The following is a 25,445-nucleotide window of genomic DNA, read 5'->3' as shown; positions in this document are numbered from 1 at the left end:
ATGATCATATTGAATGGCTGTGCAGGCTCGAAGGACCGAATGGCCTACTCCTGCACCTATTTTCTATGTTTCTAACTTCAAGTAGCCCTTGCTTTTCCTCTCTCTCCATCTTTTCCCCTTCCCAGGTCTCCAACCAGTCTTTAAAAATAGATTTACTGCCTTACACCGCTTGCAGCGCCAGAGACCTGGGTTCGATGATCGGATTCACCTATAAACTAGACAAGCTTAAGCTTAGGACCTCGAGGTCTAGGGGGGGGGGCTCTGGCCAAGGCAGGACACCTACCGTTCAACTCGATCTCTCTATCTCTCTCTCTCCATCTCCCCCCGCTATCCGTGTCCGGGCCGCCGGCTACGATCGCTCCTCATCTAAATCCGGCCCTGGTTCGATCCCAACTACGGGTGCTGTCTGTACGGAGTTCTCACTGTGACCTGCGTGGGTTTTCTCATTGTAGGTATAACTGCCTCCTAGTGGTCACTTACGGGAACGTAAGGACTACCTGAAATTAGAGAAGTCAATGTTCATACCGCTGGGGTGTAAACTGCCCAAGCGAAATATGAGGTGTTGCTCCCCCAATTTACGGTGGTCCCCAGTCTGGCCCTGCTTCACCCCTTCGTTGTTCTTCTCCACAGTCTCTTACCTGTGGTAGAGGCTTAGGGTTAAAATGAGGGAGGAAAGGTTCCATTATAACATGAGGGGCCATGCTCCACCTCTTTGTTGTTCTTCTCCCCCCCCCCACACACACACCAGTCTGAAGAAGGGTTTTGGCCCGAAACGTTGCCTATTTCCATCGCTCCATAGATGCTGTTGCACCCACTGAGTTTCTCCAGGACATATCAGGGCTGGTAACAAATGAGCTCAGGCAGGGCCTGATTGTGTGATCTGAAGGGAAACATTGTGAACTATGGAGCTGATGAAATAACCAGGGTGGAGGATGGGGGGAGCGAAGGTGAGAGGAATGTTCGTAGGTTAATTTTAAAGTCTAATTCCTTTATTCTGCAGATGCAACTTGTTCCTGAGAATCACTGGGAGATTCAAAGCAAGTTACTGTCACAGGGTTTGATCCCAACACAACTAGAGAGCAGTCCTGAACTACTATCTACCTCTCCCGGGGCCCTCTGACTATCTTTGATCAGACTTTACTGTCTTTACCTTGCACTAGACGTTATTCCCTTATCGTGTATCTGTACATTGTAAATGGTTCAATTACAATAATGGATTGTCTTCCCGCTGACTGGATAGCCACACAACAAAAGCTTTTCACTGTACCTCGGTACACGTGTTAGTGAACTAAACTGAACTGAATTAAGTTGGAAAGAGCGCAGAGAAGATTTACGGGAGTGTTTCCAGGACTCGAAGACTTGAGCTCTAGGGAGAGGTTGGGCAGACTAAGACTTTATTCCTTGGAGCGCAGGAGGATGAGGGGTGATCTGAAAGATGCGTGCAATATCATGAGGGAAATTGAGCGTGAATCCACAGTCTCTTACCCGTGGTAGAGGCTTAGGGTTAAAGTGAGGGAGGAAAGATTCCATTGGAACATGAGGGGCAACTTTTTTACTCAGAGGGTGGCGGGTCTGTGCAACAAGCTACCAGAGGAACTAATTGAAGCAGGTACTATATCAACATCTAAAGTACATTTGGACAGTGGCATGGATGGAAAATGTTTATAAAGGTATGGGCCAATTGTGAACAAGTGGGACTAGCATAGATGGGGCATTGTGTTGGTACGGACCAGTTGGGCCAAATGACGTACATTGATTAAGAGGGAGATACTTTGCTGCCTTACATACACCTCTGCTACAGAAAGAACCACCAGCAACCTCTCTGCTTTCCTCTAGGAGAACGCACACAACTGAAGACAAGGAGGAGCCCCGGTGCCCAGACCTCCCCCCCCGGGCAGTGCTGGGACCACTGGATCATCACACAGGCGGGACAAGGACAGACAGAGAAGGAGAATGGGAAATGCCAGCTCCAGGTATGTCCGGATACATCACACAATGTTACTTCTCCACCTCTCCTCCCTCACCTCAAGCACAGCGCTGGAGTAACTCAGCGGGTCAGGCAGCATCTCTGGGGGACAGGTGGCGTTTCGGGTTGGGACCCTTCTTCACTCTGATTGTGATTGGAGGGAGGTGACTGGATGAGGATTAGGGGCAGGACTAAGTCAGGCAAGTGATAGGTTGATAGATGTTGGGGGGTGGGGGAGGGGGTGATGATTGAAGGAAGGCCGGTGATGAAAAGACTGAGAGATGGGGAACTCGTGGGGTAGATGGGCCGAATGGCCTAATTCCGCTCCTAGGCCAAGAGAAGAGACGTGAGACGTGAAGCTGGAGGAATGGATATAGGTGAAGGTGATGGGGGAAGGGGGAAAGGGCGGGATTGTGGGATAAATGGTGTGTATCCAGGTGGAGCAATGGGAAGAGAAGAGGGAAAGGGAGAGAAGGTGCTTGTCCTTTATTTCAGTTGGTTTCATTTCAACTGGAAACTTTCACCGAACATGTTTCTTTTCAGGCAACAGGCGGCTCAGTCTGAGACCCTCTCATATTTCACACAGGAAGGGCTCAGCAAACTGAACTTTGAGTTCAAAACGGGAGGTGTGGAAAAGGTTCAACCTCTGCTGGAAAAAAAGGTGAAAGAACTGGACAACACCGAGCTGAACGTCGCCGTGACGGGAGACACGGGTGCAGGAATGTCCACCCTCATCAACGCCATGAGAGGGCTTCGTAACGATGATGAGGGAGCGGCTGCGGTTGGGACCACGGAAACTACAATGGAGCCAACCGGATACTCACATCCCACTCTGCCCAATGTCCGCTACTGGGACCTGCCGGGGATCGGAACTCCACGATTCACCGCGGGTTCCTACCTGAAGGAAATGCAATTTAAAAAATACGATTTCTTCATCATAGTGTCAGCTGGTCGATTCGCAGAGAATGATGAAATACTTGCCAAAGAGATGAAGCGGCTGGGGAAGAAGTTCTATTTTGTCCGTTCTAAGATTGACGTTGTCCTTGATTGTATGCGGAGAGAACGAGTTGAATTTGATGAAGTTGCAGAAATGGAAAATATCCGGAGTGACTGCGTCAGTAGGTTGGGAAAGGCCGGGATCCCTGATCCCACCGTGTTCCTGATATCCAGTTTCAAGAAGAATATGTATGATTTCCCTCGGTTAATGGAAGCACTGGAATATAGAGAACCCTGTCTTTGTTCTGGCCCAACACAACGTCAGTGTGGAGGTTATTCGGAAGAAAGGTGAGATATTGAAGAAACGTATCTGGATGTTGTCGATCATGTTGGGAGTAGTGGGTGCGATCCCGGTCCCGGGTCTCTCTGTCGTCTGTGACACGGGGATATTGGAGCGATAATCTATTTCTGTGAATGTCCGGGTCTGAATGATGCTGCTCTCCGCAGATTGGCCGAGAGAACAGGAACATCAATGGAAAAGCTAAAAGGCACAGATTACTATGTAAATGGTGTCAAGTTAGGAGGCTGCAAGGTGACTTGGATAGGCTGGGTGAATGGGCTAAATCATGGCATATGCAGTATAATGTGGATGAATGTGAGGTTATTCACTTTGGTGGCAAAAACAGCAAGGTAAACTATTATCTAAATGGTGGCCGATTAGGAAAAGGGGAGATGCAACGAGACCTGGGTGTCATGGTACACCAGTCATTGAAAGTAGGCATGCAGGTGCAGCAGGTAGTGAAAACGCGAATGGTATGTTAGCATTCATAGCAAAAGGATTTGAGTATAGGAACATAGAGGTTCTACTGCAGTTGTACAGGGTATTGGTGAGACCACACCTGGAGTATTGTGTACAGTTTTGGTCTCCAAATCTGAGGAAAGACATTCTTGCCTTAGAGGGAGTACAGAGAAGGCTCACCAGACTGATTCCTGGGATGGCAGGACTTTCATATGAAGAAAGTCTGGATAGACTCGGCTTGTACACGCTGGAATTCAGAAGATTGAGGAGGGATCTTATTGAAACTTATAACATTCTTAAGGGGTTGGACAGGCTAGATGCAGGAAGATTATTCCCATGTTGGGGAAGTCCAGGACAAGGGGTCACAGTTTAAGGATAAAGGGGAAATCCTTTAGGACCGAGATGAGAAAAACATTTTTCACGCAGAGAGTGGTGAATCTCTGGAATTCTCTGCCACAGAAGGTAGTTGAGGCTAGTTCATTGGCTATATTTAAGATGGAGTTAGTTGTGGTCCTTGTGGTAAAAGGCATCAGGGGGTATGGAGAGAAGGTAGGTACAGGATACTGAGTTGGATGATCAGCCATGATCATATTGAATGGCGGTGCAGGCTCGAAGAGCCGAATGTCCTACTCCTGCACCTAATTTCGATGTTTCTATGTTTCTAAGTTGGGAAAATGAGAAGTACATCGGGATCCAGGGATCCTTGTTCATCAGTCAATGAAAGTAAGCATGCAGGAACAGCAGGCAGTGAAGAAAGCTAATGGCATGTTGCCCTTCATAACAAGTGGAGTTGAGTACAGAAGCAAAGAGGTCCTTCTGCAGGTGTACAATGCCCCAGTGAGACCACACCTGGAGTATTGTGTGCAGTTTTAGTCCCCTAATTTGAGGAAGGACATTCTTGTTATTGCGGGAGAGCAGCGTAGGTTCACCAGGTCAATTCCCGGGATGGCGGGAATGTCATATGCTGAGAGAATGGAGCTGCTGGGTTTGTACACTCTGGAGTTTAGAAGGATGGGTGGGGATCTCATTGAAACATATAACATTATTAAGGGTTTGGACATGCTAGCGGCAGGAAACATGTTCATGATGTTGGGGGAATCCAGAACCTGGGACACAGTTTATGAATAAGGGGTAAGCCATTTAGAACGGAGATGAGGAAATACTTTTTATCACAGAGAGTTGTGAGTCTGTGGAATTCTCTGCCTCAGAGGGCGCTGGAGGCCGGTTCTCTGGATACTTTCAAGAGAGAGCTAGATAGGGCTCTTAAAAATAGCAGAGTCAGGGGATATGGGGAGAAGGCAGGAATGGGGTACTGATTGGGGATGATCAGCCATGATCACATTGAATGGCCGTGCTGGCTCGAATGGCTGAATGGCCTACTCCTGCACCAATTGTGTATTGTCTATTGTCTAAAATCAACCGCTGCTGTGAGAAATAACTGCACAAGTAGTAGGGATGGGTTTGAGTGCGGCTCTCTTTGCTGTTTCTGTCGTTGAAGCCGTTTAATACAGTGGTTCTTAACCTTTTTGGCCCCATGACCCCATCAGACATTCTTGCTCAGTACCGTGACCCCAGAAACACAAATTGTAAAAACCCAGCCGTATTTATTAAAACATGTCTGCCAATACTCAGTGAATGGGGTGGCTGAAATTGCATCACAGCCATCATGCGATTAAAACGAGGACAAATGCTTGACAGGCAGCACCTCATGTCAACATCAATCACAAGCCTATTGCATACCTTCGTCTTCATAGTTACTATGGTTGAGAATCCAACCTCACAGCGATAGGTTGAGGGGGACTGGACCAATAAGATCAGGGCCCTCTTCGAAAGAACAGGACATTCCTTCACTTTCAGCCAATAAGTGGCGAGCTCTTGTTCCATGAAGTAACTTGAGCTGCGAATCTTCACGAATTCGGTAAAATTCAACCTTTGTAGCCACGTCAGTATCGCTGATGGCCCCGTCTTCAATGGAAAAGGATGATCCCCTCCTCACGAGAGTGGTCGTCCAGTCTGGGGAAGTAACGTTCGATGGCTTCGCTAATTGCCAGAAGGTCGGTTGAGATCTCATCGTGGAAGTGGCATTCAGCGTCTGGCGTAGCATCCAGGAGTGTCGTCATCTCAGGGAAGATAGTCGTGTCACCGTCCTGGACTCTTCTCTGGTAAAGGCGAATCTACCTCCTGAACGCTGCCACTTTGTCACGTGTGTAGCATTGGGAGGTTTCCTTGAAGTGAAAGGTTCATAGAATTCACCTCGGCGAGGAAGTTAGCCAAGTAAGCAACCTTCATCACGAACAGTTCATCCTGCATCTTTTCATGAAGCTGTTTCTCCTTCTCAGTACAACCCCCTCTCCAAGAACAGCGCTATTTCCTCACGAAGTTGAATCACACGATTGAGAACTTTACCACGTGAAAGCCAACGCACGTCTGTGTGGAATATCAGAACAGTGAAATCGGAGCCCATTTCTTCACACTTCGCTTTGAAGATTCTTGTGTTTGTTGCGCTCCCTCGGATGTGGTTCCCAATCTTCACCACATCTGAAATCACTTCTCGAAGACCAGGAGGGAGAGTCTTCATCGCTAAAGCATGGTGATGTATCATGCAGTGGGTGAAGGAGTCATGGGGAGCGACATTCTTCAGGAAAGCTTTCAAGCCGGATCTGCATCCGAGCATGGAAGTTGCCCCATCTGTACTCACCCCAATAAGGCGTTCCCAACCAAGCTCGTGTTTGATGAGAAAGGTTTCCAGCATTCTGTACACATCTTTTCCCCGAGTGGTAGTGGCCAATGGCTCCGAGTACAGGTACTCCTCCTTCATGGCTACACCATCGAGGTAACAAACTTAGGCAACATCTGTTGACTCATCCAGTTGCAGTCAATACACTGGTCTGCTCTTCACAGTGCTCACCACGTGCAGCAGAATAGCATTACTCATATCCGAGATTCAACTTTTGACTGTAATTCGAAAGGGAAATCTGCCTGAACTTGTTGATTGATGTTCCCCCAGCACCAACTTACCTGCTTCGAGAAGGCATGGCTTGATAAGCTGTTCACCGATGGTGTGAGGTTTCTTAGTCTGAGTGATTCGATAAGCAATCCGGTATGAAGCCCCCAGGGACCCATCGAATCGATGCTGAAACCCTTGAGTTTGAAATAGTCCAACGCCCTTCCCCACCAGGTCGCTGTGACAAGACTCCAAGTGGATCTTCCGTTTGCTGGACTTTATGCTCTCGTGGCTCAAAACCTTGGCACAGATAACACATTGTGGCTTGACCACGGATGATTGAACAATGCAAGTGAAGCCGAACTTGAGAAATGCTTCACTCTCCGTGCACTTCTTGGCAGACATGGTTCACAACACACAGAGTGCGTGTGTATACGTACGCGCATACACGAACAAAGTACTGTGTGAGGTATGTACCTTAGTTAGGCTCCTATAAATGGGCTCAACAAATTGATATTATTTACGACCCCTTCATGACCCCTGGAAAAACCCCAAACGACCCCCAGGTTAAGAACCCCTGGTTTAATACATTGCCCCAGTCACTGGTTCTGTTTTCAAGAGAGAGTTAGATTTAGCTCTTAGGGCTAAATGAATCAAAGGATATGGGGAGAAAACGGGAACGGGGTACTGACTTTAGATGATCAGCCATGATCATACTGAAGGGCTGTGCTGGCTCGGAGGGCCGAATGGCCTACTTCTGTGAAAAAGCTACTTTTATACATTTTATACTTTTACACATTTCCTTTGTTATCCTATCATTCCCTCCTTACCAGCATGGGTAAGACGGGTAAAAATGTATTGTATACACCAACTTGTCCAAGCGGGGTGTGCTGAATCAATGGCACTGCCCTCTTGTTTCCATAGTTATTACTATATATAAGAGGCGTCCCTCTGTAATGTACATACCTCCCGCATGTTTGGCAGGACCGTTCTATTTGCTAGCGTCTGTTTACGTGCTGTCACTATGCATTTGGATGTACAGGCTGCACTGTTTGGATACACTACCAGCAACCCATTGCCTTTTGCTATAGGGTCCCCAGCACCAGTGTGTGCAGTACATTTAATAATGACCAGCTGTTCTGGTAGCATCAATGCCTTAAACAAATTACGCACAGAAAGGCATTCCCGTGCTCCCAATCCTGGAGAGCTTTGTAAGGTCAGAACTTCCAAGTTATAGGGATGTTACTGATGGAACTGTCCCAGGTAAAGATGTCATTGCTACTGGTGGACATCTCCCAAGATTATCTAACGCCTCATCTTCATTACCAAATAGGGTCGTCGTGCCAGACATGAAGTCTCCTCCAGAGGATTTACCAGTACTGGGTTTATTTTTTACGAACCATCACTTGTTTCTCACCTCCTGTCTGTCTTTTAATTATATTCTCTTGTTCCTCTGCCCACTGGCATTCTAGTTGCAATAATTTCCATCCTTTCCTAGTGCTATCCTTGTTTCTTAACTCTATCTAGCAATGTTACAAAATTGTGAGATTTAAAAAATCAAGTCTGCAATTTATCCCATCAGATAAAGCATAACAATAAGTTTAATTTGACTCCTAATTAACTTTCATATCTCAAGTAATAAAAAAATTATGGCCATTTTCATATCGGAAATTAGCATCTTGTTCCCTATTGATTTTCTATGGACATAACAAAAAAGCTGTGATCATGGACAGTCAAAAGCCCATACCCTTCCTAAAAATTAAGAGAACTGAATGAAATTTTCAGTTATCCTAGATTGAAGCATTCTGAAACAAATATAAAATAATCTTACTTGGATGACCTGAAATTAAAGCATATAATTAGTTAGTTACCCAATTGTAGCTAATTTCAAACTTCAATTACTAGATCTAAACATCTATCCATTTCTTAATAAATAATTAACATTTTTAAATAGCCTAAGTGTCCAAATAATATTCACAAATAATTCACAATAAAACATGATTTTTAAATCTCATTTACATCAATTTATAGGCCAAATGGAAGGAATTTAGTTCAATTGCTGTAAATTAAAGTCTATTTTAAATCAGCTTTCTAGTGGGTTCCTGTGAACGTGCTGGTTTAGAGCGTTCACATTGCGCTGGATTTGTGCCCTCAAATGCCCAGAAAAATACTGCGGGATATAAAAAGCCCAAAATGAGCTACTCGCTATAGAAAAACTTTATATACAGGGTTCTTAAGAAGCCCCTTTTAATGTAAAAATAAGGTACATACCTTTAATATTTTGCTTTATAAAACCCTGGGGCTGCGAGAGGTCGCGGGTTTAGAGAGTGATTTTTAAACTACTATAACTATTATACAAGGCCATAAAAACTAATAATACCTTTTGCGACGGGGTCTTTCAGCGATTTTCCGTTAATGATTTACTAGGCTGAACATTTTCGATTGCAACAGCCTAGTAAAAATCGCGTTTTAAACCTGCCCCCTCTAAACAGCGCCAAAATCACGCACACGGCCTGGGGGCAGATTCTCATCGACGATTCAGGTAGGTTTTGTAACATACCTACTAGAAACATAGAAACATAGAAATTAGGTGCAGGAGTAGGCCATTCGGCCCTTCGAGCCTGCACCGCCATTCAATATGATCATGGCTGATCATCCAACTCAGTATCCCGTACCTGCCTTATCTCCATACCCCCTGATCCCCTTAGCCACAAGGGCCACATCTAACTCCCTCTTAAATATAGCCAATAAACTGGCCTCAACTACCCTCTGTGGCAGAGAGTTCCAGAGATTCACCACTCTCTGCGTGAAAAAAGTTCTTCTCATCTCGGTTTTAAAGGATTTCCCCTTTATCCTTAAGCTGTGACCCCTTGTCCTGGACTTCCCTAACATCGGGAACAATCTTCCTGCATCTAGCCTGTCCAACCCCTTAAGAATTTTGTAAGTTTCTATAAGATCCCCTCTCAATCTTCTAAATTCTAGAGAGTATAAACCAAGTCTATCCAGTCTTTCTTCATAAGACAGTCCTGACATCCCAGGAATCAGTCTGGTGAACCGTCTCCTTCTTATCCCCTTCTTACATGCAGTATCCATCCAACTTCGAACTCTACTCTCCTCATGCTTCTCCTCTGTTCCTGATTTCCATGTTGGAATTCCTTTCTTCCATTTCTTTCCTGTCTTCCTTTCCCATATCAACACCTCTGCTTTTTTAATTGTCTCAACATTCCATGTGCCCCCTACTGGCCAGGCTTCATCCCCCAACCTGTTGGTCAACTTGTAACTTAACATTCTAAATTTCTTATTATACTTAGGATTCAAATAACACATATATTGGACCGGTATCCATAGCATTCCCAATAGATAGATAGAAAGAGAGAGAGAGAGAGAAAACAGACTTCTTAATTCCGAATCGTTCCAAATATATCAACCAGGCCGACCCACTAAATGAGACCCCAGTTTCTCAATTTGGCTGACTTTTTAACTCTTTAATATACGACCCAAGTGTCTCAACGAGGCTGACTCGCTAACCGAGACCCCAGTTTATTTTCAACTTGGCAGACTTCTTAATACTGTAATATACAACGCCACTTATTTCCCAATCCGACAACCCTTCGGATGTCTCAATAAGCCAGACACACACCTCAACCCCCGTATCTCAACCCGACAAATCACGGATATCTCAATGAGGCTGATGAGCCCTTAGTAGAGAGAGAAAAAGAGAAAACAAAGAGAGATAGACAGAGAGAGAAAGAAACCACTCACGTCCTTCTTAACAATATACACAAGCCCTTCTTAAAAATACATACACAATTCTGTCTTAAAAATACATACACAATCCCTTCATAAAAAAAAAACCATATAAAGCCCAACTGGTCTTACCTCGGTCTGTCACTAAGAACCTCGGCAGGGAACCCGGATCAACCTCTGCTGAAGGATCACAGACGTTCCCGGGAGTTTCTAGGGAGTCGGTCTCACAAGGGGGCCAATAGAGCTCAGTTATCTCCCTTCCAATCCCGGCAACCTCCGCAACCTCTTGCACAGTCAGCCGTTGATGTGGTCCCAGCGAGGCCTGCCGACTACGCCAATGAAAAAGTTACTTTTATAACTACTAAACCAGGTTCGCTTCTTAATAAGCAGACACCACACAAACTGTTTGGTAGACCAGCTCAAAACTTTACTTAACATCGGCCGATGGAAGGGAGCGAGAATTCCAGCTAAGTGACCAATGTAGACACTTAACTGTCCTCAGCCACCTTCCCTTAACAACAGAATTACATTGCCTTAAATAGGGTTTTTTTGTCCCCTTAGCACATTCCACAGACATTAGTCATGGTCAGAGGTACAGGAAAAGGTTTCCACAGAATGCATCACATCAAACCTTTTGTTTACATGGTACAAGATATACTAAAAACATTGGCCATTTGCTTTAGGTCATTTTATCTCCAAATAGACCACCCTAGCTCTTTTCGCTGCTTCCTCTGTCACTTGGTCCCTCATAAACATAGGTCATTTGTTTACAAAGATGTGACTGGCTATTTCTCTCTTCCTTTATTGCCTCCTCCCCATAAACATTGGTCATTTGGTTTATGGCATCTTACTTCAAAGACATCTCTCTTCCTCTCTGTCACTTCCTCACTTGGGAGACAATGTTATAGGATTTATTATCTCACACACACCGCAACCTGAGGCAAGCCTAATTTGACACTAAATATAAGCTGTAATCTAGCCCAGAAGCCAATTTAATATCTTCTTATATTTTTAACTAAAATTCGGCTTCATCACCTGCACCTGTTTTTTCTGTGTTTCAATGTATATAAGAGCTAAATCTAACTCTCTCTTGAAAACATCCAGTGAATTGGCTTCCACTGCCTCCTGTGGCAGAGAATTGCACAGATTCACAACTCTCTGGGTGAAGAGAGTTCTAGAACCAGGGCCCACAGTTTAAGTATTCCATACCTGGGCGGTACGGTGGCGCAGCGGTAGAGCAACTGCCTTACAGCACCAGAGACCAAGGGTTCAATCCTGACTACGTGTGCTGTCTGTACGGAGTTTGTATGTTCTCTCCGTGTCCTTTTCTCAGAGATCTTCCATTTCCTTCTACACTCCAATGACGTACAAGTTGTTAGGTTAATTGGTTTAGTACACATTTAAAATTGTCCCCGTGTGTGCAGGATAGTGTTAATGTGCGTGGATCGCTGGTCGGTGCGGACTCGGTGGGCCGAAGGGCCAGTTTCTGCACCGTATCTCTTATCTAAATTAAACTTGATGGAAGCATTTAAAACCACGAGAGACATAGATAGGCGATTAAAACCTTTCCCCCTGGATGTAAACATCATATAGTAGATGGCATAGCTTTGTGGGCCAAACAGCCTGTCCCTGTACTGTACCTGTTCTGTGCTGTTTGATGTTCAATGACATCAGTTTAAAGGAGACAGTAACTTGTCATTACAGACCGGGCAGAAAATGACTTCTTGTTTCAGACTCTGCCGACCTGTGGAGTTTTATATCTCTCGGCTTCACACTCTGCTATGTTCCTCTCCTTTGTAACACGTCAGGATCAAAGATTACTGAGTTCAGGAACTTCAATGTGGGAACCAATGTCTCTTCCACAGGGGCAGCCGACTGATGTGTGGGGAGTGTGTAAGGTGGCGCACCCTTATCAACACACAGACTGGGCCATGCGTGACCCCGTGCATGGTCACCGGCGTTTACAATGTGGTCTCTAATGCCCCCTCTCCGCTTTGAGCAGTCCTGGGCTAGTGATTGGCTGGTTTCAGAGAGAGAGAAGGCTTGCAAACCTTTCCTGCCCTGGCATTTTGTTTCGGACAACACTGTCTTTCTGTCTCATCCTCAGAACAGAAATCCAGCCTCCCGTTTACCCGCAGTGTAATCACACATCAGCCCATTCACTCTCTGCGGGAAACCCTCCTGAAAGAAACAATGAGATTGGCTAACTCTACATTTAATACCAATGCTACCCTGCATGACCCTGTATAACTACCCTGAATGATTCATATCCTTTATCCACAAAGCACAACAAAGTTCATGTTACACAAAGTGGACACAACTGAAAGTATGAATGGATGGGGAAAAAGTGATCAGTAATCTTTCTTAGTGACTGTGAACTGCAGATGTTGGTTGAAACCGAAGATAGACACAGAAAGCTGGAGTAACTCAGCGGGACAGGCAGCATCTCTGGAGAGAAGACTCAGGGAAAAGTAAAAACGCGAAAAAAAGACGATGATGTAGTGAGATAAAGAACAATGAATAAAAGATATGCAAAACAGTATTGATGTTAAAGTAAACAGGCCATTGTTACTGTTTGTTGGGTGAAAACGAGAAGCTGGTGCAACTTGGTGGAGGGGAGATAGAGAGAGAGGGAATGCCGGGGTTTCCTGAAGTTAGCAAAACCAATCTTCATATGACTGGGCTGTAAGCTGCACAATATGTTCATTTGTTTCCGCAGAGAGACGATGGCTTCGTCTTCACAATCTGGATACTTCAGTCAGCAGGAAATCAATAAACTGCAGACTACATATGACCAGGGTGGGTTGAGCGAGTTTGCGACACAGATTGGGAAGAAATTGAATGATATAGAAAATGCAAAGCTCAACATCGCTGTGACAGGAGAAACAGGTGCAGGGAAATCCACCTTCATCAACGCCATGAGGGGGCTGCGGGGCTGTGATGAGGGTGCAGCTAAAATCGGGAACATTGAAACCACAATGGAGCGAACTCCATACAAACATCCCACCTTCCCTAATGTTTGCTTCTGGGACATGCCGGGAGTTGGATCGTTAGAGTTTCCAATGAATGATTACGTGAGCAAAATGGAATTTACGACATACGATTTTTTCATAATAATCTCACAGAATCGATTCACCGAAAATGATGCAAATGTCGCCAAGGAGATTCAAAACTTGGGGAAGAAGTTCTACTTTGTACGAAGTCAAATTGACAATGCTTTCAGTTCTTCAGAACGGCAGGGTGTATATTTTGACAGAATGACGGAACTTGATAAGATGAAACAAAACATAAGTTGCGGTTTGACCAAAGCGGGGATTTCAAAACCCATTATTTTCCTGATATCAAGCCTTTCCTTAAATGAGTTTCATTTTCCTCAGTTAAGGGAAACGCTTTTAAATAATCTCGACAAAATAAAGAAAGATGTTCTATTGATGTCACTTCCAAACACAACAGTGAAGATTGTGGAGCTGAAACGAGCCCAGTTGAAGGAACGTATCTGGATGTTGGCAACAGTCTCAGCAGCTGTGGGAGTGTTGCCTGTTCCTGGATTGACTGTCGCCGTTAACCTCGGGATACTAGTCGCTGCAATAATAGGTTTCCGCAAAAGTCTCGGCCTGGATGATGCCTCCCTTCAGAGACTGGCCAATGTCACAAAGAAACCTGTGGAATTTTTGAAAGCAGAAGTGAGAACCCCACTGATGGATGAAATAAATAAGGAGTTTGTGACTAAAATGTTGTTGCGTCCCGGTTTTGCTGCTGTTTCAGCGGTGGAAATGGTCCTTGATCCGATACCAATCATTGGCTCCATCTTCGGGGCAGCGTCGTCATTTGCAATGATTTCCAAGCTGCTGACTGACGTACTGGATGACCTTGTGGAGAATGCCCAGAGAGTGGTGACAGTTGCATTTGCCACTGACCCTGGTCATCCACAATAAAGAATCCGCTACTGAGTTGCTGCAAGTCATCGCGGATACGGGAATGGAAAATAAATATCATCTTTCACATCTTCATTAAATTCCAAATTATTTCACAGCTGATGAATCTAGTTACAATTATGGCAACATTTTCCTATTTCTAAACTCCAACCCCATTGCAATAAAAGCCAACATGCCGTTAGCATTCTTAACCTCTTGTTTCACCGACCCACTAGTCACTTGTACCTCATGGATACAAACATCTACATATTTATGTGCCTCCTTTATCTACAGACTTTCTCCATTTAGATCACATCCGGCTTTAGATTTGAAGTGGCTTTGCTCACTCACTCAACCTATCTACATCATTTTGTGGAGTCTAAATATCCCCATCACCCCCTGCCACCCCAGGTATCTCTCACGTCCTTGACCAACCGGGATACCTTGTACACTGCTCTCTCCTGCAAACCATTCACGAAAATAGAAAGTTACATTCAGCTCCTTCAGTTGCGTGGGTTTTCTCCGGAGCTCCGGGATCCTCCACACTCCAAATATGTGGTCATTTGGAGATTAATTGGCTTCGGTAATGATTGTAACAATGTCCCCAGTGTGTGTAGGATAGTGATCGTGTACGGGGTGATCGATGGTCTGCGTGGAATCAGTGAGTCGAAGCACCTGTTTCCACACGCTCTCTAAACTAAACTAAACTAAACTAAACTAAACTATCATCTCCTGGAGTATTGTGTACAGTTTTGGTCTCCTAATCTGAGGAAAGACATTCTTGCCATAGAGGAAGTACAGAGAAGGTTCACCAGACTGATTCCAGGGATGGCAGGACTTTCATATGAAGAAAGCCTTGGCTTGTACTCGCTAGAATTTAGAAGATTGAGGGGGGATCTTATACAAACTTACAAAATTCTTAAGGGGTTGGACAGGCTACATGCAGAAAATTGTTCCCGATGTTGGGGAAGCCCAGAACTAGGGGGTCACAGTTTAAGGATGAGAGGGTAGTCTTTTAGGACCGAGATGAGAAAAACATTTTTCACACAGAGAGTGGTGAATCTGTGGAATTCTCTGCCACAGAAGGTAGTTGAGGCCAGTTCATTGGCTATATTTAAGAGGGAGTTAGATGTGTCCCTTGTGGCTAAAGGGATCAGGAGGTATGGAGAGAAGGCAGGTACAGGATACTGAGTTGGATGATCAGCCATGATCATATTGAATGGCGGTGCAGGCTCGTAGGGCCGAATGGCCTACTCCTGCACCTATTTTCTATGTTTCTATGTTTCTATGTATCCCTCATGTCCTTGGCCATTTGCAGATGTCCAATCCAATATTAGTCACCAATATTTATGACCTGCACCAACCCCCCTCTCCTGCACAGAGAACTATAACATTTAGTCACCTGACATAGACACAACATGCTGGAGTAACTCAGCGGGACAGGCGGCACCTCTGGAGAGATGGAATGGCTGGCGTTTGGGGGTGAGAGACATATTTAGACTAGACACCTGACATTTAACTCCTGAAGCAGCCACTCTACACTGAGCCGTATCACCACGGACGAGCTCCACAGAGACAGAACAAACAATGTATAATGTTCTCAAACCCTCCTTGATTAAAACTTTAAACCTGTCACTGATTCTGCGGAATTCCTGGCCCGTGACTTATGAAAGTGGCGATAATTCGGGATGCTACTGAGAACCTGGAGGCCAAGTGAAATACAGGAGTGGCCACTGAAGCTTCTGATGGAGACCGCAGAGAAGGTGCTCGCTGTTGCCAAAGGCGCCCATTAACCGCTCTGCATCAATATACATCCCGTCAGTTCACGTCGTGCTGGGCTTCATACTTTGAAAAAAGCTAACGCCAAATCGTGCGCTAATACTACTCGAACTGATTGCTGTTTGCTTGGAGCTGTGGGTTATTCTGCCTAGGCCCACGTGATCACCCGTTTGCTAAATACTCCCCCTCCGATTCCCACACTGACCTTTCTGTTCTGTTCTGTTTTCCTCATCTCGGTCCTAAAAGATTTCCCCGTTATCCTTAAACTGTGACCCCTTGTTCTGGACTTCCCCAACATCGGGAATAATCTTCCTGCATCTAGCCTGTCCAACCCCTTAAGAATTTTGTAAGTTTCTATAAGATCCCCCCCTCAATCTTCTAAATTCTAGCGAGCACAAACCGAGTCTATCCAGTGTTTCTTCATATGAAAGTCCAGACATCCCAGGAATGAGTCTGGTGAACCTTCTCTCTACTCCCTCTATGGCAAGAATGTCTTTCCTCAGATTAGGAGACCAAAACTGTACACAATACTCCAGGTGTGGTCTCACCAAGACCCTGTACAACTGCAGTAGAACCTCCCTGCTCCTATACTCAAATCCTTTTGCTTTGAATGCTAACATTCCATTTGCCTTCTTCACTGCCTGCTGCACCTGCATGCCTACTTTTCATGACTGGTGTACCATGACACCCAGGTCTCGTTGCATCTCCCCCTTTCCTAATCGGCCACCATTCAGATAATAATCTACTTTCCTGTTTTTGCCACCAAAGTGGATCACCTCACATTAATCCACATTATACTGCATCTGCCATGCATTTGCCCACTCACCCAGCCTATCCAAGTCACCTTGCAGCCTCCTATCATCCTCCTCTCAGCTAACACTGCCCCCCAGCATCTGCAAGAAGACCAACTGTCTGTGTGGGAACTGGGACCATGTCTATCATCTACAGCTCCAGACAAAGAGATATGGAGAATGTTTAGAACTGATGAGAATGACCCGCCTGAAATACATCCCACTGGAATGTGGGCGGCACAGTGGCGCAGCGGTAGAGCTGCTGTCTCACAGCGCCAGAGACACGGGTTCAATCCTGACTACGGGGGCTGTCTGTTTGTGCATGGGCTTCCACCGGGTGTGACGGTTTCCTCCCACACTCCAAAGACATACAGGTGTGTGTGTTAATTGGCTTCTGTCAGCACTGTAAATTGACCCCAGTGTGTAGGATAGTGCTAGTGTACGGGATGATCGATGGGCCACATGTAATCAGTGGGCCGAAGGGCCTGTTTCCACACTGTATCACTCTATGACTCTTTGACATGATATGTAACACTGTCGCTGTTGATGGGTCAACACATTTGAACTGTTTAGACAAGTAGAGTTGTATCTATTGTTAATTAACAAGCTTGCTTCAGTACAAATATACACAATAAAAGTTCTATATAAAGCCGAACTCTTAGTATTTGTCCGTTAATTAAAATGACTGCAGCTGACCCGTGTTAGTGAAACTTGTGAGATCCGGTTGTGTTTCAACATGCTGAATATAGAGACAGATATTTCCCCTGGAGGAACGGGTTACATATCACTGCCAGGTCGTGCGGCACTGTGGTCAACCCTGTTCTATAACCCGGGCATTGATGTTGAGAATGGGGCAGCACAGTGGCGCAGCGGGTAGAGCTGCTGATTCACGGTGCGGGTGATACAAGTTCCATCCTGACATCGGTTCTTGTCCGTGTGGAATTAGTACAGTCTCCCCGTGACCGTGTGGGTTCCCTCTGGGTGTCCTGGTCTCCTCCCACATCCCAAAGACGTGCAGGTTTGTAGGTTGATTGGTCTCTGTAAATTACCCCTAGTACGTAGGGAGTGGGCGAGAAAGTGGGATAACTTAGAACTAGTATGAAGGTGAGATCGATGGTCGCCCTCCACTAGTTGGGCCGAATGGCCTGTTTCCATGCTGTATCTCTAAATAACTATTCTGTGTCACGTCAAGGGGGTCAGTATCTGCTGCCATCGCCATGAAGTGGAAGACCACACACAGGCCTTGTCTTTGGTTTGTACTGAAGCAGTAATGTGGGAAATGGGGTTCCCACATGTTTGGGGAATCTGGTCACGTGGACATTTATTGAGGATTTGATCATTAAAGTGTTGTGTTTATAAAACCCAATCTGATGTGGGGGATGTTAGATTTAGCTCTTGGGGCTAACGGAATCAAGGGATATGGGGAGAAAGCAGGAATAGAGTACTGATTGTGGATGATCAGCCATGATCATATTGAATGGCGGAGCTGGCTGGGGTGATCTGCCTCCAGCCCCAAGCACCTTGCTAGAATTAACGTACTGTTCATGCAAGAAAACAAGCTGTGAGAAATCAAGTACAGGGAAAGGAAGATGCTCATGTCAACAGCATGGTGAGTCATGTACAGATTTATGTCAGTGTGTTGACTGCAGAATCTCTATTACTGCAAAAGACGTGGAAACTGATGAAGAATATTCAGATGAAGATCACATGTAATGTAAAGAAATTAATTGGGGAAATAAATGATGATATAAAGTTTTATTTTTATGTCGATCGTTTCACTGTTTATTTGGTCAAATTATTTAAACAATGAGTGAATTACTTATGATAATGGCGTGTTGGTGAATTACAGTGCGACAGCCCATACACACACATTCACACACACACATCCATCCACACACACACTTCCATGCATGCACACACTTCCATGCATGCACACACACACACATGCCCACATTCATCCACACATCCACACACAAACACACCCACACACACATCCACACACCCATCCGCACGCAGACGTACATGCACACATCCACACACACACGCACATACATGCATACATCCATCCATCCATACACACATACATACACATTTACATCCACACATCTCTAGATACACGTTTGACGGGTATACACAGCCACACACACAAACTACAGATACTCAAACACTTGTAGGGTTATTTTAGGTTAAAGGTAATAGCCCTCATTTGCAGAGGCACTGTGGGGGGTCTCTAACATAAATATAGGCTCATTATAGTTTAAAATGAATACTCATCGAGTAAACATCAGAGCATTCGATTCTTGGTGGGGATGTGACATTTACATCAGAAATAAGACTTTACTCTTACAGGTCTGTCCCCCAGCCTGACACTGCCCCAGTCCCACTATGGCCGTTAACCCCACTCTCCCCAATATGGCAGTCAGTGGGGTTCAGTAAACGGGGGAAAGCAGAGGATCTGTCCTGAACCTTTAATTAGGCAGGTTCACGAGCCCTTAAAACATGGGACCTCTGCGGCAAAAGATGCAAAGCTGCACGATGCCTTCAGCGACCCTGCAGGCGGGTCCCAGCCGCGGTTCACCTGGTCGAGATCGGACAGTTCAGCCCGATCCCGGATAGACTTCGTCTTCACCATGAAGGCCGTCATGGTGAGACACACCGAACTCATGCCGGTGTTCTTATCTGACCACTGCCTCCTTCAGGCTTCCTGTCACCTACAGGAAGACCGGAAGGCAGGCAGAGGGATGTGGAAGTTAAACGTGAAGCTGTTGACCCCAGAGAACGTTGAGGAGCTAATGAGGGACTATGCATGTTGGAGATGGGGTGGCTCTCGGGGTTGCTGTACTTGGCACAAGTGTGGCCTGTCCCTCCCTCCTACGCCACGGGGATCACCCGGGCCGTCTTCCAGTTCATCTGGGGGTCGAGGATGGACCGGGTGCGACGGGTCACAATGTACAAGTCGGCAGACAACGGGGGTAAAAGCGTGCCCAACGTCGCCCTCATCCTGATGGCCACCTTTGTGTGTGGCTGCATCAGGCGGAGTGTAGAGCCAAGGCACGTGGGCACCAAGTGTCACTACCTGCTGAGGTTCTACCTGTCCCCGGTGTTGCGAAGGATGGGCCTGGTGCAGATGCCACGCAATGTGCCAGTCAGCTGGACATTGCCACCCCATCTGTCGTCTGTGGAAAGGTTCTTCCGGACCAACACCTTTGACCACAAGTCCATCGGGCAGTGGTCAGCACGGAATGTCCTGCAGGCACTGCAGGGAAAGGACTCGATGGATCCGGTGGCGTGGTTCCCAGAGCAGACTGCCCAGCTTGTCTGGCAAAATGCCTCATCGCCAGAACTCACCAACAAGCACCAAGACCTGGCTTGGCTGGCGGTGAGGGGAGCCCTCCCAGTTAGATCCTTCCTGCACCGTCGGAACCTCACTACCAGCTCACGCTGCCCCCGGGACGGTTGCGGTGGAGAGGAGACGGTTGCCCACCTCTTTGCAGAGTGTGGGTTTGCAAAAAGAGTCTGGAGAGGTATGCAAGGGTCCCTGGAACGATTTATCCCGAACAGCTCCGTCACAGAGGACTCTGTGATTTACGGACTGTTCCCAGGGACACATTCAGAGACTGACATCGAGTGCTGCTGGAGGGTCATCAACTCGGTCAAAGACACTCTTTGGTCTGCCCGAGCGTTGCTCACCACCCAGCAGAGCGAGATGTCCGTCAGGGAATGTTGCCGACTGGCCCACTGCAGACTGCAGGAGTACGTGCTAAGGGACTCGCTGAAGCTTGGTGCAGCCAACGCCATGGCTCGGTGGGGGAGGACCACAGTCTAGGGTCCTTCCGCTGCTGGACATAGGGGGCACGGTATGGTGGAGACGCCCCTCAAATTAAATTAAGGGAAGGTATCCCACGCCAGGGGGCCACATGAGTGGCACGGGTGGGGGACATTATTTGTGGAAATGAAAATGTCAAATGGAATTTTCGCACTGTAAACACTGTATATATTTATTACTTGGACAGGGGCCACAGAGTGGCACGGGTGGGGGATTGTTTGGTGAAATTTGGCAAATGTAAAAAAATTGTACTGAAAAAACTTGTATAGTCTCTGAAAATGTCGGATGAATTTTGTTTGTTTGAATGGTTCAGGAATTGTATATATTTATCAATTGAATAAAGTCTATTTTGAAATTTAAAAAAAAAATAATTTAAAAAATGGGACCTCTGCGGCACTCTCATTCATTTTCCTATTAAAGTGACTGGAAGATGCCTTACAGGTCTGTCCCCCAGCCTGGAACTGCCCCAGTCCCTCTATGGCCGTGACCTCCACTCTGCACACTGGCCGTCAGTGGGGTTCAGTAAAGGTAGGAACCCACAAGAACTACCCTCGCCCATTCATTAGGCTGGTTCAGGAGCAGGACCTCTGCAACAGCCTAATTCAAAATACACACAATTATATTCATTATATTATATTTATATAATATAATTATACTTAGTTATAGATGATTACAGTCATATTTACAATATATATATATATATAGGTATAATAATATATAGTTTAAATGGACTGCAACACCGAGATATGCTCCACATGGTGTAATATGGGCATTGACCACTAGATGGCGCTTACTTTCCCGATCTCATTTTCTAATTAGTTTAATTAATTAATGTGCAACGTTTGGCAATGACGAGTTATGACATCATTCTCAATTATATTTCATCTAATTTCATGTAGTTCAGAGATGTGGGTCACGAAGATGGATTTCTAGACACATGTTTGATGCTCGGCCCACAGCCTATGCCTTATAATTCGCTTGGGCAGCTTACACCCCAGTGCAATGAACATCGACTTCTGTAACTTCAAGTAACCCTTGCTTTCCCTCTCTCTCCATCCTTTCCTCTTCCAGTACTCGTATCAGTCTCTCTCAGTGCATAACAATGGGGAGTTGAGTATAGGAGCAAAAAGGAGTATTGTGTGCTATTTTGGTGTCGAAATTTGAGGAAGGACAATAGACAATAGGTGCAGGAGGAGGCCATTCTGCCCTTCGAGCCAGCCCCGCCATTTAATGTGACCATGGCTGATCATCCCCAATCAGTACCCCTTTCCTGTCTTCTCCCCATATCCCCATGACTCCGCTATCTTTAAGAACCTTAATTCTTGCTAACGAGGGAGTGCAGCGTAGGTTCACAAGATTAATCCCCAGGGTGGCGGGACTGTCATATGCTGAGAGAATGGAGCGGCTGGGATTGTATACTATGGAGTTAGGAAAGACGAGAGGGGTTCTTATTGAAACATATAAGATTATAAAGGGGTTGGACACGCTAGAGGCAGGAAACATGTTCCAGATTTTGGGGAGGTCCAGAACCAGGGACCAGAGTTTAAGAATAAGGAGTAAGCCATTTAGAACGGAGATGAGGAAACACTTTTTCACACAGAGTTGGGCGTCTGTGGAATTCGCTGCCTCAGAGCGCGGTGGAGGCCGGTTCTCTGGATACTTTCCAGAGAGAGCTAGATAGGGCTCTTAAGGATAGTGGAGTCATGGTATATCAGATTCAGATACAGATTCAATCTTTATTGTCATTGTGCAGTGTATAAATACAGAGACAACAAAATGCAGTTAGTATCTCACCCAGAAGAGCGAACATAGAACATATGGGGAGAAGGGAGGAACGGGGTACTGATTGTGGATTGTGGATGATCAGCCATGATCACATTGAATGTCGGTGCTGGCTAGAAGGGCGGAATGGCCAACTCCTGTACCTTGTCTATTGTCTATTTCCGACTACATTTTATGGGGTCAATGAAAGAGCGTTCAGGTTGCAGCCCTGTTTTCACCAATCTTCCCACCACCAGCACAAGATGCACAAGAAGAACAAGACAGGCACCATTGTGCAGATACAGAGAAGTGTGTTCAGCTCTGGCTGATCAACGGATAATCTAGTGCATGGACTAGATAAGAAGAAGACTACATTTTATCTCCTCTGGTCTTCCCCACCCACATTACTGCCCTCTCACCCCCCCCCCCCCCCCCCCCCCCCTGACCCCACCCACCACCACTCCACCACCCCTCCACCACCCCTCCACCACCCCCCACCCCCCCCCCCCCCCCCATCACCACACATCGCCCCGTCCCCAGTGCACCACCTGCCTTCCTCCGGCACCAAGCCCCATCCCTGCCATGTGTTCACCATCCCCCCCGACCTCCCACACCGAACGGTCTGTCCTCAGCAAAGGTCTTACCTTTGTCCCCCTCCGTCCAGACCTCAATGAGTTCCGCACCCACCATGACTTGGAGCTCTTCTACCATTGCCTCCGCCTCACAGTGCACTTCCATGGGAAGGAGTCCTCGCACCCCATTGATGACCCCTTTTTCCCGTCACCAACGCACCCCCTCCTCGTGGAACCCCCTTGTAACCTCCCGGCTTTGGAACTCTTTATCCAAAACTGCCATCGCAACGTCAACCGCCTCAACCTCTCCACTCCCCTGTCTCACTCCGATCTGCTCCCCCCCCACACCCCCCCCCCCCCCCCCCCCCGAACGTACTGCCATCTAATCACTCCGCAACACACACATCGGTAGGCGGCACAACTCTCCATGCGCCAACTCTCGGACACCTCCTCCTACTTACCCCTGGACCATGACCCCACTGACGAGCACCAGGCCACCATCTCTAGCACCATCACTGACTTCATCAACTCCAATGCTCTGCCCGACCGAGCCTCCAACCTCATCGTTCCCCAGCCCCGCACGGCCCGTTTTTACCTTCTCCCCAAAATCCACAAACCTGACTGTCCCGGTAAACCCATTGTCTCTGCTTTTTCTTGCCCCACCGAACTCATCTCCACATACCTTGACTCCATACTATCCCCCTTGGTTAAATCCCTTCCCACCTAGGTTCTAGACACCTCAGACACTTTCCGCTGTCTCCGCGCATCCCATTCTCTAGGTCCTCACCCCGTCATCTTCACCATGGAGTCCAGTCACTCTACACCTCCATCCCCCACCAGGATGGCCTCAAAGCCCTCCGGTTCATCCTCGACCAGAGGAGCAACCTATACCCGGCCACTGACACTCTTCTCCGCCTAGCGGAACTGGTCCTAACCCTCAATAACTTCACGTTTTACTCCTACCATTTCACCTAATACAAGGCGTAGCTATGGGCACACGCATGGGCCCCAGCTACGCCTGCCTCTTTGTCGGGTATGTCGAACAATCCTTGTTCAATGCTTACCAGGGCCCCATCCCCGACCTCTACCTCCGTTACATCAACGACTGCTTTGGGGCCACCTCCTGCACCTACACACAACTGACTAACTTCATCCACTTCACCACCAACTTTCATCCGGCACTCAAATACACCTGGACTATTTCTGACACTTCCCAACCATTCCTTGACCTCACTATCTCCATCGCAGGTGATAGACATCTGACCGACATCCACTATAAACCCACTGACTCCCATGGCTATCTGGACTACGCTTCTTCCCACCCTGCCACCTGTAAGGACTCCATCCCCTACTACCAATTCCTCCGTCTACGCCGCATCTGCTCCCAGGATGAGGCGTTCCACACCAGGGCATCTGAAATGTCCTAATTCTTCAGGGAACGGGGGCTCCCCTCCTCCACCATAGATGAGGCTCGCACCAGGGTCTCTTCCATACCCTGCAACACTGCTCTCTCTCCCCATCCCCGCACTCGCAACAAGGGCAGAGTCCCCCCTAGTCCTCACCTTTCACCTCACCAGCCGGCAAATACAACAAATAATCCTCCGTCATTTTCGCCACCTCCATTGTGACCCCACCACTCGCCACATCTTCCCATCTCCCCATATGTCTGCCTTCCGCAAAGACCGCTTCCTCCGCAACTCCCTTGTCAATTCTTCCCTTCCCTCCCGTAACACCCCCTCCCCGGGCACTTCCCGTTGCAACCACAAGAAATGCAACACCTGTCCCTTCACCTGCCCCCTCGACTCCATTCAAGGACCCAAGTAGACGTTCCAGGTGCGACAAAGGTTCACCTGTATCTCCTCCAACCTCATCTACTGCATCCGCTGCTCTAGATGTCAGCTGATCTACATCAGTGAGACCAAGCGGAGGTTGGGCGATCGTTTCGCCGAACACATCCACTCGGTCCGCAAGAACCTACCTGACCTTCCGGTAGCTCAGCACTTCAACTCCCCCTCCCATTCCCAATCCAACCTCTCTATCCTGGGTCTCCACCATTGCCAGAGTGAGCAACACCGGAAATTGGAGGAACAGCACCTCATATTCCGCTTGGGGAGTCTGCAGCCTGCGGGCATGAACATTGAATTCTCCCAATTTTGTTAGCCCTTGCTGTCTCCTCCCATCCCCCAGCCCTCGGGATGCTCCTCCTCCTTTTTCCTTCCTTCTCCCCGCCACCCCCTATCAGTCTGAAGAAGGGTTTCGGCCCGAAAAGTTGCCCATTTCCTTCGCTCCATAGATGCTGCTGCACCCGCTGAGTTTCTCCAGCATTTTATTATGTACCTTACATTTTATCTCTGTTTGCTTCTTTGGTCTCTTTTCCCAGCTAACAATGTTCTTTTCTACTTTTGATCCC

At 46.9% G+C, this 25,445-nt stretch overlaps 2 protein-coding genes across 2 annotated transcripts; both read left to right on the top strand.

Moving 5' to 3' along the window:
* Nucleotides 1-929: 929 nt before the first annotated feature.
* LOC129694222 (interferon-inducible GTPase 5-like) lies at nt 930-3,297 on the top strand. The gene is made up of 2 exons (XM_055630935.1): nt 930-1,973; nt 2,510-3,297. The coding sequence occupies exons 1-2, from the start codon at nt 1,954-1,956 to the stop codon at nt 3,252-3,254; spliced, it is 765 nt and encodes a 254-aa protein (XP_055486910.1). The 5' UTR covers nt 930-1,953; the 3' UTR covers nt 3,255-3,297.
* Nucleotides 3,298-10,569: 7,272 nt separating this feature from the next.
* Nucleotides 10,570-19,863, top strand: LOC129694221 (interferon-inducible GTPase 5-like). Its single transcript, XM_055630934.1, has one exon. The coding sequence runs from the start codon at nt 13,092-13,094 to the stop codon at nt 14,325-14,327; it is 1,236 nt and encodes a 411-aa protein (XP_055486909.1). The 5' UTR covers nt 10,570-13,091; the 3' UTR covers nt 14,328-19,863.
* Nucleotides 19,864-25,445: the final 5,582 nt, after the last annotated feature.

Source organism: Leucoraja erinacea, unplaced genomic scaffold (assembly GCF_028641065.1).
Source record: "Leucoraja erinacea ecotype New England unplaced genomic scaffold, Leri_hhj_1 Leri_581S, whole genome shotgun sequence".
NCBI lineage: Eukaryota > Metazoa > Chordata > Chondrichthyes > Rajiformes > Rajidae > Leucoraja > Leucoraja erinaceus.
This window is presented reverse-complemented; position numbering and strand designations above follow the sequence as displayed.

Coding starts and splice junctions, on each gene's coding strand:
- LOC129694222 (XM_055630935.1), top strand. CDS start 1,954: ATGGGAAATGCCAGCTCCAG. Junction 1,974..2,509: donor ATGGGAAATGCCAGCTCCAG/GTATGTCCGGAT, acceptor GTTTCTTTTCAG/GCAACAGGCGGCTCAGTCTG.
- LOC129694221 (XM_055630934.1), top strand. CDS start 13,092: ATGTTCATTTGTTTCCGCAGAGAGACGATGGCTTCGTCTTCACAATCT.